The sequence below is a fragment of the Procambarus clarkii genome, chromosome 30 (assembly GCF_040958095.1).
Source record: "Procambarus clarkii isolate CNS0578487 chromosome 30, FALCON_Pclarkii_2.0, whole genome shotgun sequence".
In the NCBI taxonomy this organism is placed as follows: Eukaryota; Metazoa; Arthropoda; class Malacostraca; order Decapoda; family Cambaridae; genus Procambarus; species Procambarus clarkii.
Genome location: NC_091179.1, coordinates 10,836,773 through 10,850,629, shown reverse-complemented (window position 1 = coordinate 10,850,629; position 13,857 = coordinate 10,836,773). Strand labels below are relative to the sequence as shown.

The following is a 13,857-nucleotide window of genomic DNA, read 5'->3' as shown; positions in this document are numbered from 1 at the left end:
CCCAGAGAACACACTACCCAGAGTACACACTACCCAGAGTACGCACCAACCAGAGTACACACCAACCAGAGTACACACTACCCAGAGAACACATCAGCCAGAGTCCACACCAACCAGAGTACACACTACCCAGAGTACACACCAACCAGAGTACACACCAACCAGAGTAGGTTATCTTGAGGTTATCTTGAGATAATTTCGGGGCTTTTAGTGTCCCTGCGGCCCAGTCCTCGACCAGGCCTCCACCCCCAGGAAGCAGCCCGTGACAGCTGACTAACACCCAGGTACCAAATTTACTGCTAGGTAACAGGGGCATAGGGTGAAAGAAACTCTGCCCATTGTTTCTCGCTGGCGCCTGGGATCGAACCCAGGACCACAGGATCACAAGCCCCGCATGCTGTCCGCTCGGCCGACCGAGTACACATCAACCAGAGTACACACCAACCAGAGTACACACCAACCAGAGATCACATCAACCAGAGTACACACTAACTAAAGTACACACTAACCAGAGAACACACTAACCAGAGTACACACTAACTGTAGAACACGCTACCCAGAGTACACACCAACCAGAGTACACAACTAACTCCCGGGTGGACGTGGCGTGTTTACGATGGGCGGCCATCTTCCAGCTGTCGTGAGGATGAACTCCATAGGTTTGGAGTTTACTGGCCGTGCAGGTTACCCTCTTGTGGACTTGGTCTTGAGTGACATGCTCAGGGTCCCGGTCCAGGACGTCTACGGTGTCGAGCTAGGCACTGCTCGCCCTGTGATCACAAAGTTTGTGGGTGAGGCGGTGTACCGTGATTTTCTCCGGAGGTACGAGGGGCGTACTTTGCAGCTGCAGGACGGCAACGGGTCTGTGACCATTTCGGACCGCAGTGGTGCTGTGACATATGTATTTGTCCATGGCGCCCCCAGGGAGTTTCCTGAGACTCTCCTCCAGCGTTTCTTCCAGAGGTATGGCTCCATCGTCAGTGTGCGGATGAACTCGCTGTCATCTGGAAAGTATTCGCGTGTGGAGACCAATATTCGGACCCTCGGGATGCGACTGAGGTCGGACATTCCGTCATCTGTCCGGCTATTAGGGTACTACGTGCGGGTGTTTTATGCCCGGCAACCCCGTACTTGTTTCCGGTGTGGCCTGTTGGGGCATCAGGATGCCGGGTGTACTGCTGATCCGGTTGCTCCCGTGAATTTGTTCCGTGAAGAGGATTTCCCGCTGCTCCCTCTGGAGGAGGACTCCGGGGGTGAGGAGGTGAGCGTTCCGTTCGTTGCTGAGGCTCCCCCAGCGTCGCCCGACGTTCCCCCGGTTGTCGCAGACCCTCCTCCGGATGTTGCGGTGCCGTCGGGTGTTACTCCTGATCCTGTCTCTGGCCCTGCCGCTCCCGTGGACCTTCCTGGTACTCCCTGTGAGGCGTCGTCGTCGGCTTCCTCGTCTTCGGCTGCTGAACCTGGCCCTGCATCCTCACCTTGGGTCCCGACTGTGCTGGGTGCTGGGATGGCTGCGGAGCCTCCTGCTGTGTGTGGTCCAGTTTCCCCCCTGTGGTAGAGGCTGCTGCCGTTATGCGTCGGGCGTCGGTTCATCCGGCTAGTGGTGCCCGTGTTTCTGGGTCAGCTTCCGGCTCTGACGATATCCGGCTGGAGCCCAAACGTTCCAGGCGTTCGTCTACTGCCTGGGCTGATGTTGGGGACTTCAGTGACTGTGGGTTTTCGAGTGTTGATGGCGTGGATCGAGATGTGTCGTTGTCTCCGTGGTTGGTGGTGGCGGGGGTTCATGTGCCTGCTGGTGCTGATGCCAGTGTCTCGGGTGTGCCTTCTGTTCCTTCCCTGCCCGGGGGCTCTCCGCAGTGGGGTGTGGTGGCTTCCGCTGCCAGGGATAGTGCAGATGCTGGTGCTGGGCGTGGCCTGGTCGTGACTTTACGAAAGGATGCGCGCCGCCCTGGTTCCCTGCAGTCGTCTGGTGGTGTGCCCGTGGCCGCTGGTGCCCCTGCGATGGTGCCCTCTGACCATCTCCCTCCTGTGGGGTTGCGACTTGAGGCTCTGGAGGCCGTGGTTGCCGAGTTCCTGCGGTCTGAAGTACCGGAGGACTTTCAAGATGGGCGGGTTCCCGGTGTATGGCGTAGGGTGGCGGTTACTCGCCTCCGGAGTAACACCGTCTGGGTTCCCTGGTTGCAGGTGTGTGTTGCCGGGGTTCCGGATGACATGGTGTCCCCGGTGGAGGGTCAGACCACTTGGGGGAAGTGGCTGCTTTGGGAGGCGTTCAATGTGCGGTTCCCCCGGGTCTTGTTCCCGGGCAAATATGTCAGCTGATTCCATGTTACTGTAGTGTTGTGTGCCCCTATGGCCTTTTGTTTGCCCTATTGTGTTGTGTACCCCGTGCCTCTCCCTTATTTGTTGTGAGGCAGGTGTTTTGGTGAGGGCGTTTTTATTCTTGTATTTGCTTTTGTGTTCTTGCTTTGCCATGTGTGTTCCACTTATGCATTGCTAGATTGTGTTGTTTTTTGTTTTTGTTTTATTTTTATTTTTGTTTTTATTATTGTTTTTGTTATTGTTGTTTTTTTTTGTATTTTTGGCTTGTTGTGTGCTGTGCATTTTTCTTGTTCTATTTTCATGATGTCCTTTATTCTGTGTTTTTGTTCTCGGTCCTTCAGGCCGGTGCTTGTTTGTTTGTTGTATATGTTACTATGTTTCGTTTCTTGATTGCATGGAGTGTTTGTTTGTTATTATTGTATATTTTGGGCCTCTCCCTTTGTTTGTTGCGAGGCTGGTTGGTGTGTGGTGGTGTGAGTGTTTTTATTCATGTCTTGTTTCTGTGATGTACATTTGCACTGGTGTTTTCTGCTTGCATTTACATGTTGTACTTGTTTGTTCTTTTTATTTTGTTTGTTGAATATTGTGATTTTCTTGTTATGTTTTATGTTGTTACTCTTGATGTTTGATTTGTTTTGAGATGTTTTGCTTCGTACTGTTACTGTGCTTGCTTGTTTGACATTGTTTTTGTGTCTTGGTGTATGGTGTGTTTCTTGTGCTTCTACCGTGTTTGTTATTTGTTGTACTGTGCTGTCGGCCCTTCTGGCCCGTGTTTCTTGTTTGCTTTTGTTTTCTATGTTCTTGTCTTGTTTTTTTATTGTATTTAATTTGCATGTAATGCATGTAAAAATAAAAATAAAAAAAACACAACTCACTCCCGGGTTTTCTCACTCCCGGGTTTTCTCACTCCCGGGTTTTCTCACTCCCGGGTTTTCTCACTCCCGGGTTTTCTCACTCCCTGGCAGACATGACCGCCGCCAAGTTTGAGGACATCTTAACCAAGCTGGAAATTGGCCCCTGGAACTGGCTGATATTCCTCCTGTGTTCATTATGTGAGTATAACACTATGTTCACTGTGAGTCCTAATGTATTCTTATGAATACATTAAATAAATCCTTATGTTCAATGTGAATAATGTCGTCCTTCTCTTCACTGTATGATAACTTCCTTATGTGTGTACTAACTTCCTTCTCTACTTCTCCGAGGTAACTCCTTAAGTAACTATTTAAGTCACTCCTTAAGTTAGTTCTCTTTTTTTTCCACACACATTCCCAGGAAGCTGCCCTTAGCAGCTGTCAAACTCCCAGGTACCTATTTACTGCTAGGTGAACAGTGGCATTAGGGGTGAAAGAAACTCTTCCCATTTGTTTCCGCCATCGCTGGGATCAATTCCCGGACCCTAGGATTACAAATCCCGAGCGCTGTCCACTCAGCGCGATCCTAGCTTGTTCGAGGATTTTATGAAATAACTGTGCCCAAATTACGCACTTTAACTGTGCTCAAAGTTAAAGTAGTTAGGAGACTGAACCCTACAACAGTTGTCTAACTCCTGGATATATATTTTCCGCTAGGTGAATAAAGGTATTAGATAAAAGAAAACGAACCAAACCATTTCTGCCCCGCCCGAGAATCGAACCCGGGATCCCCAATTGTAAGTCGCGACTGCGCTACACGATCCTTATTAATACTGATGTTCTGTCTCACAGGGTATGACGTCGGTAAGCTTGTTAAAAGGCAACCCGTCCTCGACTCAAGTCCATTACATCCAGCGGTCGACCCCACAGACGCATTCATAAATTTTAACATGCTGTTCATTCAAAACGGGAATTTTCTCAAGTATAAATTAATATTATAATATATTAGCATATTGTGCATATATAGGCATAGGTTAGGTTAGGTTAGGTGTTTAGGTTCTGTTGGCGATTATTTGTATTTGTAGTACGTGGGTGAAGCATTTATAGCGTTGTGATTCGAACAAAATTCGTCAGTGAAACACTTGTTCCGGATATGTTCGAACGTCAGCAGTTGTGAGTCGTGTGTAAACCGCTTTTCATTCATAAACAGGGGGTTTGGCGGGTGCATGGAATCACTTTTGGATCTTTGTTTGGAGGACGGACTGTAAAAGGGTGCACGATATTCCATTCCCCCGGGCTGTAGGAGACTCGAACCCTGGACCCCGTGCGTGTGCAACCCGTCCTCACACTAAGCTGTTTAAAGCAGCGGCCGTCCTCCCCAGACGCATTCATCAATTTTAACATACTGTGTATTAAAAAATTGGTTTGTTCCCATATATAAATTAATATTATTATACATAAAAATTCTATGTATAGTTAGGTCTAGGTTAGGTTAGGTTACGTTTTTCGGTTCTGTTGGCGAATATTTGTATGTGAAGTATGTGGGTGAAGCATTTACAGTGTTGTGGTTCGAACAGAGAACGTGAGTGAATCACTTGTTCCGGAAGTATTCAGACGTCATCAGTTTTGAGTCTCGTGTAAACCGCTTTTCATTCATAAACAGGGGGGGGGGGGGGTTGGCAGCTGGATTAACGAGCTTGGATCTTTGTATGCGAGGACGGGCTGCGCGTGCGCTGCCCGTCCTCCAAACAAAAACCTCAAAAGTCCATTCCATGCACCCGCCAAACCCCCTGTTTATGAATGGAAAACGGTTTACACACGACTCACAACTGATTTCGCTCGAACACTTCCGGAACAAGTGCTTCACTGATGAATTTTGTTGGAACCACAACGCTGTAAATGCTTCACCCACGTACTACAAACACAAATAATCGCCAACCGAACCTAAACACCTAACCAAACCTATACCTACATATGCACAATATGCTAATGTGTTATAATATTAATTTATATTTGAGAAAATTCCTTTTTTGAATTGAACAGCATGTTAAAATTTATGAATGCGTCTTTGGGGTTGACCGCTGGATGTAATGGACTTGATTCGAGGACGGTTGGCGTGTGATAGAACTTCGGCCTCTCGCATGGGATCCACGGTTCGAGGCTCCTACAGCCCAGGTGAATGGGAATAGTTATTTCCATGGAAGTGTGGATGACAATGTTATGATGCATGATAACTTGTTACCGAGCAGTGTCATGGTTGGTGAGCGTGGATTATAAGCGCTCCAGGAATTCATTGTGGCAGCATTTCCTGGAACGATAATCCGTAAGATATAATAAGCAGGAAAGGGCAGCGCCTAAAGCTGGCTACCGCATAATTTTATTTAAGTTTCACCATTGTATTTATTTACAATTTGCACTCCATGCAAGCTGTTATAACACTGTCGCAAGGTATTTTCAATTATACCTCATGGTGGTATAATCATTTCAAGATACCCTCAAGGGAACGCAGTCTATGTGAGAATAACAATATATTCATGATTCTATGTATGGACGAGAATATTCACCACGAGACCTCGAATGCGAGGTGACTCAATTGTCTGAACCCAACTTGTTGATTTTTGTTGAGAGATTTCTTAGCTGGGTGTTCGAGTCGATTACATTATGCTTCTTCAGCCCGTCCTCCAAACAAAGATCCAAAAGTGATTCCATCCACCCGCCAAACCCCCTGTTTATGAATGAAAAGCGGTTTACACACGACTCACAACTGCTGACGTTCGAACATATCCGGAACAAGTGCTTCACTGACGAATTTTGTTCGAACCACAACGCTGTAAATACTTCACCCACGTACTACAAAAACAAATAATCGCCAACAGAACCTAAACACCTGACCTAACCTAACCTATGCCTATTTATACACAATATGCTAATATATTATAATATTAATTTATACTTGAGAAAATTCCCGTTTTGAATGAACAGCATGTTAAAATTTATGAATGCATCTGTGGGGTTGACCGCTGGATGTAATGGACTTGAGTCGAGGATGGGTTGGCTTCTTCAAGGACTGGAATTGAAGAACTTTGGAGAGTTAATTTTTCAATTATATATATATATATATAGTATATATATATATATATATATATATATATATATATATATATATATATATATATATATATATATATATATATATATATATATATATATCAGACCACGGAGGAAAATGAAACAGGAATTTCCTTAAGTACTTTCGTATATTAAATACATCTTCAGAAGGAAGATGTATTAATTCTTTCTGAAGATGTATTTAATATACGAAAGTACTTAAGGAAATTCCTGTTTCATTTTCCTCCGTGGTCTGACATTGTCACATTCTTAATCACGTGTTTATTTTCGTGATATACACACACACACATATATATATATATATATATATATATATATATATATATATATATATATATATATATATATATATATATATATATATATATATATATATAGTTGTGATATTAACAACTATATTCTACCCACCTCAAGACTCCGCTCCAATATAGAAGCATCAAGAAATATGGACCAATAGGCTTTCTACAAACACTTCTATTCAATACCCATTGTTTTCTGTTCTGTCTTGTGTTGATACTTTTAATACCCTATTAATATCCCCTGTTCTGTCTTGTGTTAATGCCACATCATCCTTCCCACCTCACTCAAATGTAGATATAATATCAGAGAGACGTAAGTTCTAATCAGTTGTGTATTTGTGAAGTCTTTGAAAACGTAATAAGTTTTACGAAACGCGCCCGTGTCGCGTCAGACTAGAAATAAAAATGAATTTTGGAGAAGTGATTTTTGATTTACCTCCAACAGTGAAGCGTAATGTACGAAAGATTGAGAAAATTCGTGTTAGAATTATTAATCTTACTTTTTCGGTCATATTTAATAATATATATATATATATATATATATATATATATATATATATATATATATATATATATAATATTAATGAAACTGTTTCACTATGATTAATTACTTCACGGAAATTGAATCAAGTGTTTTGTCCTCCACTAGTGTGTGTTAATATCTGTGTATACTGCAGTTGTCAGGTGATGATGTATTTATATATAAAAGCCCCCACATGTGCTGAGCCTCCACTGGCCGTCTACAGGGGGCGTGTTCGGGGCCATGCAGGCGGTGGGGACGGCGTTCCTGAGTCCCGCCACGGACCACTGGTGCTGGGTGCCGGAGCTGGCCAACTGGACCAACACCCAGGTCTGGAGCTTCGCCTTGCCCAGGTAAGACACTTTGTCCCTGGTACCCTTGGCCCTGGTGGTGGTAGCCTTGTCCCTGGTGGTGGTACCCTTGGCCCTGGTGGTAGTACCCTTGTCCCTGTGGTGCTACCCTTGTCCCTGGTGGTGGTACCCTTGTCCCTGGTGGTATAAATGTTATAAAATTGTCATCCACACTTCCGTGGAAATAAACATTCCATTCACCTGGAAAGTCGAAATTTCCAGTTTGGTAGCAGGAAGTTGCTTTTTGGAAACTTTCCATATAAAGACTACTCATAGCCCAGTCTATAGAGCCTCGGCCTCACACACAAGTGAGGTTCGACGGTTCGAGCCTCCTCTGTCGACCGTATCCTAGTTGCCTAAGAGACACTTCCCAGCGCTGGTTGATCTTCCGGGATGGGTGTAGTGCAGCGTAGGGTTGTGTACGCAAGTGTAGGCTTGTGATGCAAAGCCCGATACACTGGGGGAGTTTCGTCATCTTGATGGCAAACTCCTATTTTGGGTTTTATTCGAAATAATGTGAATTTGTATCCTGTGTTGTGTGGAGAGTGTAGGATGAGGTGGGTGTTGTGTGGGTGGTGTAGTGAGTATTCTTCTGATGCTGATGGACGTATTACTAATACAAGGTCTCTATCCTCCTCTCTCTCTCTCTCTCTCTCTCTCTCTCTCTCTCTCTCTCTCTCTCTCTCTCTCTCTCTCTCTCTCTCTCTCTCTCCCAGGATCACCGTGGGAGGCGTACCACACCACTCTCAGTGCGAAATGTTCGTTCGAAACTACAGTCGATTGGTGGGAGTGGCGTGGGAGGACCGTCACCAGCACCTGCCCGAGGAGGAGGAGGAGGAGGTGCTCCTAACGCAGCCCTGCTCCAGTTGGCAGTACGACACACAAACCTTCCGCTCCACGCTAATCTCCGAGGTACGAAACTTGTACATCCTCCTTACTCGTGGCTGGCTTACTAAACAATGTATGAACTCCGAGGAGATATAAACGAGGTTGTTTATAACTTTAATAACCTTGGGGTTGTAAACTTGGATTATATCTGCCTCTCCACAACGTTCACTTGGTCCACCTTCAACACAATGTCCAAAAACTCTTGGGTTTTCGCCTCGGAGGAAAGGTTGACGGGATTTCTAAATCATATTGATCCACGGAAAGGCGAGACACGGTCGTTACCCTGTGTCTTGGGATACATGTGTGTTTGGCGAGGATGTGCTGGGATCATCCAGGATTTGTATACATCAGAAAGGTGAGGTAAATACGCCTTTCTAAGAATATTCTTCACACTTGAAGAATGAATATCCTTGAACACTCGACATTTGGCCCGAGTGTTCAAGGAATTTCAAATATCTTCTATCATATATATTATATATATATATATATATATATATATATATATATATATATATATATATATATATATATATATATATATATATATATATAAGTGAAAACTCCAAACCCCAGAAGGATTCGAACCCAGACAGCCAGGAGCACTATACACCATGGCGTACCTGGTTCCTTAACCATTCGACCAATTCACAATGTACAGTCAAAGAGTGGTGCTCTCCCGTGCTCTCACGTGCTCTCACGTACTCTCACGTGCTCTCACGTTCTCTCACGTACTCTCACGTGTTCTCACGTACTCTCACGTGCTCTCACGTACTCTCACGTACTCTCACGTGCTCTCACGTACTCTCACGTACTCTCACGTACTCTCACGTGCTCTCACGTGTTCTCACGTACTCTCACGTGCTCTCACGTGCTCTCACGTACTCTCACGTGCTCTCACGTTCTCTCGCGTACTCTCACCCGAGTGTTGTGTTTGTTTGGCCCAAGTGAGTGGTGATGCGTTTTAACTAAATGCGTTGTGTTTAAAACCCAGTTGTTTGTGTGTGTGTGTGAATGAGTGTGTGTGTGTGTTTAACCCAAATGAGTTGAGAGTTTAATTTGAGTGCGTTGCGTGTGTTGCAGTGGGACCTGGTGTGTGGGCGGGAGTCCCTCCGCTCTCTCATCCAGAGCATCTTTATGTTCGGCTACTTCTTCGGCTCCCCGCTGGGCGGTTACTTCTCTGACAGGTAAAACCGCATCCATCAATGGTAATTCACATCTTCGACAGGTAATTCTCATCTTCGACAGGTAATTCTCATCTTCGACAGGTAATTCCCATCTTCGACAGGTAATTCCCATATGTAATCCACATAAATGACAGGTAATCCACATTTTTTACAGATATTTCGCAGCATCGACAGAAAGGAATGGGTGGGGCAGTATGAGGGTGGTAACGGGAGGTAGGTGACAGATACGGGTAACAGAAAGAGGATAACAGGAGGGTGGTGATGTGACAGGGTGACAGTGGTGACAGGATGGAGATGGCAAGAAGGAGATGACAGGAGGGATATATATATATATATATATATATATATATATATATATATATATATATATATATATATATATATATATATATATATATATATATATATATATATATTCTCTGCCTGTCTGTTCGAGGATGGATGCCAGACGCTTGGACCTCACCTCATTCACACTTTGCACCCTGATATCTGTGGGGTCCATGCCCAACATGGCTGGGTTGGGGCCATGCTAAGTGAAGCGAATGTCACTTAGTTTATTCAAATATACCATAATGAATACTAAAACCCTACATTCACTCTTGGAATACCATTATAACTAAACTCGAATTCATATTTTGTTCTGTTTTTTATTCCTTAGTGAAATATACAACATTATACACTGATGTCTGCAAAATTTACAAAAAAAATCTAACTATCATACTTTGCATGTAAATAGGTAAATTGTGCAAATCGTGGTGGGGTGACTAGTGGCTGGTCCAAGGGGTTCCTCCCCTGTGAAGCCACTGTTGTCTGAGGGGAACTGCCTGCTCCCCTGAGGGGGACTGCCTGCTCCCCTGAGGGGAACTGCCGGCTCCCCTGAGGGAAGTAGAGGGTGGGGAGTTACTGGCTTACGGGTGGGTTTGTTGGGACAGACAGAGGGTGGAATAAAGAGAGAGAGAGAGAGAGAGAGAGAGAGAGAGAGAGAGAGAGAGAGAGAGAGAGAGAGAGAGAGAGAGAGAAGTTTTAGGTAGATGAAGATAGAGGGAGGTAGAGAAAGAGGAGGAAAAGGAGTGGGGGAGGAGGGAGACTGATAAACCGACCCGAGCACCGCCGGTTATCTTTTCTAATGTTTGTGCAATATATATATATATATATATATATATATATATATATATATATATATATATATATATATATATATATATATATATTGTCCTCTTAATGTTCATTTTTTGTATAAAATCAGATATGTAACTGTATAACCTTGCATAATAAAGTGTACATCATAATAAAAAAAAAAGGGGGTGGTAGGAGAAGTGAACACTCTTTCGTATTCAGAGTTAAATGTCAAGTTTTTCCCTGAGTGCTCTGTGTTCCCTTCTCTGAGGCTGTGGGTCCCTATAATTACACCAGTGGTGGAACCCCCCTATATATATATATATATATATATATATATATATATATATATATATATATATATATATATATATATATATATATATATATATATATTCTGATGACGGAAGTCACACAATCACTGCACACTATGATCTTCACTGTAGCCACCTTCACTGCACAGCTATCATCACTGTATCCATCTTACCTACACCATGTCTTCATCATTGTAACCATCTTCACAACACACATACACAACCTTCGTCACTGTCACCATCATAACTACTCATACAGTTTTCAAACATCACCACCACCACCTTCCCTCTCCTTCACCACCTTCCCTCTCCCTCACCACCTTCCCTCTCCTTCACCACCTTCCCTCTCCTTCACCACCTTCCCTCTCCTTCACCACCTTCCCTCTCCTTCACCACCTTCCCTCTCCTTCACCACCTTCCCTCTCCTTCACCACCTTCCCTCTCCTTCACCACCTTCCCTCTCCTTCACCACCTTCCCTCTCCTTCACCACCTTCCCTCTCCTTCACCACCTTCCCTCTCCTTCACCACCATTCCTACCCATCACCACCATTCCTACCCATCTTTACCCATCCTACCCATCACCATTTTCCCTAACCTTCACCACTTTCCCTACCCATCAGCATCTTCTCTTCAACACTTTCCTTTCATCAGCGTAACAATACACATTGACCAGCCAACCACTTGGGCTGGACGGTAGAGCAACGGTCTCGCTTCATGCAGGTCGGCGTTCAATCCCCCGACCGTCCCAAAGTGGTTGGGGCACCATTCCTTTCCCCCCGTCCCATCCCAAATCCTTATCCTGCCCCCTTTCCACGTGCTATATACCATATAGCTCCTGTTATATGAATGAATGAAGCGAAAATGAAGCCATTAAGACTATATACTATATGGTCTTTCCCTTGATAATTCCATTCCACTTCCCTTACAGATGTGAGTTAGGTTAGGTTAGGTTAGGCTAGGTTAGGTTAGGCTAGGTTAGGTTAGGCTAGGTTAGGTTAGGCTAGGTTAGGTTAGGTTAACAGGTATCTCGTATTGGCCACTAGGCCTTATCGTACAAAGAGGCAAACATCCAACTGATTGAACAAATCCACAAGGGACCGTGATGAGGGTTCGAACCTACGCACACGGGATGTTCCCAGATGCGCCTAAGTCAACTGTGCCACCACACGGTCAAAAGAATTGCAACCTGGAGCGCTACTGCTCCTTGTGAATTTGTTCATTGGATATATCTGGTGAGGAGTTAACCAATATACAAAATATGTGTGTGTGGTTAATAAGGGATTTTAGTATCAAGAAACATTTTTTTTTAAACTACTGAAGAAAAATAGTTCTTCTGAAGTTTTATGTTGTTTGTGTTGTTGTTTGTTTTCTTGGGGGGAGTTTGTTTTAATGTTTCTGTCTTTTCAGGTATGTGGAATATGGACAGGTGTATTAATGTGTTCTTTGTCATTATTGCTGTCTCTTATATGTGTCTCTGTCTCTGTGTCTTTGTCTCTCTGTGTGTGTGTCTCTCTCTCTCTCGCGCGCTCTCTCTCTCTCTCTCTCTCTCTCTCTCTCTCTCTCTCTCTCTCTCTCTCTCTCTCTCTCTCTCTCTCTCTATCTATCTATCTATCTCTCTTTCTCTCTATCTCTCGCTCTTGGTCTCACTCAATCTTTCTCTGTGTCTCAGGTTCGGACGGAAGCGCATAATGGGCGGGGCGTTGTTGGTATTCATCATAGTGTCGGTGGCCGGGTCCTTCTCTCCCTCATACCAGCTTTTCCTTCTCTGCCGCTTCCTCATGGCGTTCAGTGGCACCGTCGTGTACCAGGCCGCCTACATCCTGGGTGAGTGGCACCCCTAGTGTACCAGGCCGCCTACATCCTAGGTGAGTGGCACCGTCGTGTACCAGGCCGCCTACATCCTAGGTGAGTGGCACCGTCGTGTACCAGGCCGCCTACATGCTAGGTGAGTGGCACCGTCGTGTACCAGGCCGCCTACATCCTAGGGTGAGTGGCACCCTAGTGTACCAGGCCGCCTACATCCTAGGTGAGTGGCACCCCTAGTGTACCAGGCCGCCTACATCCTGGGTGAGTGGCACCCTAGTGTACCAGGCCGCCTACATCCTAGGTGAGTGGCACCCTAGTGTACCAGGCCGCCTACATCCTGGGTGAGTGGCACCCTAGTGTACCAGGCCGCCTACATCCTAGGTGAGTGGCACCCTAGTGTACTAGGCCGCCTACATCCTGGGTGAGTGGCACCCCTAGTGTACTAGGCCGCCTACATCCTGGGTGAGTGGCACCCTAGTGTACTAGGCCGCCTACATCCTGGGTGAGTGGCACCCTAGTGTACTAGGCCGCCTACATCCTGGGTGAGTGGCACCGTCGTGTACCAGGCCGCCTACATCCTGGGTGAGTGGCACCCTAGTGTACTAGGCCGCCTACATCCTGGGTGAGTGGCACCCTAGTGTACTGTATTCTGGGGGTCTCAACATACTGTATTTTGGAGCAAGTGAATCTTTTAATTTTTTTCTGTATCTTTTATGTCTACTGTATTTTTTTAATTAATATATGTAAGGCCTACTGCAGTTTTTTTTTCTGGGGGGGAGGGGTGTTTGTCAGGCATTTTGCATTTATTTTTGGAGACAATTTTGATTTGAAAAATTCCAGGCCTACTGAAGATTTGGGTTTGTGTAAGTACCCATGCCAATTATACATTTTAAGAAGCCTACTCTGCAGTATATTTTAAGTGTATGTAACAGGCCTACTGTATATTTTGAATATGTGACAAGGGTCTAGTCTATTTTGAGTGCATGAGCTGTGCCTACTGTATATTTTGAGTGAGCATATGTAACACAGGCTTAGAGTATATATATTGAATGACTGCATGTGCTAGGCCTGCTGTATATT

The 13,857-nt window shown here is 45.0% G+C and overlaps 1 protein-coding gene across 3 annotated transcripts in view; it reads left to right on the top strand.

The window, feature by feature from the left end:
• Positions 1–13,857, top strand: part of LOC123766158 (organic cation transporter protein) — a 79,922-nt gene that overhangs the window by 28,118 nt on the left and 37,947 nt on the right. For all 3 annotated transcript variants that reach the window (XM_069333877.1, XM_069333875.1, XM_069333876.1), the window contains 5 exons: positions 3,282–3,368; positions 7,345–7,471; positions 8,185–8,380; positions 9,437–9,540; positions 12,641–12,795. In XM_069333877.1, coding sequence (XP_069189978.1) covers positions 3,284–3,368; positions 7,345–7,471; positions 8,185–8,380; positions 9,437–9,540; positions 12,641–12,795 — 667 coding nt within the window. In that variant the 5' untranslated portion in view covers positions 3,282–3,283. The remainder of the gene's footprint in view (positions 1–3,281; positions 3,369–7,344; positions 7,472–8,184; positions 8,381–9,436; positions 9,541–12,640; positions 12,796–13,857) is intronic.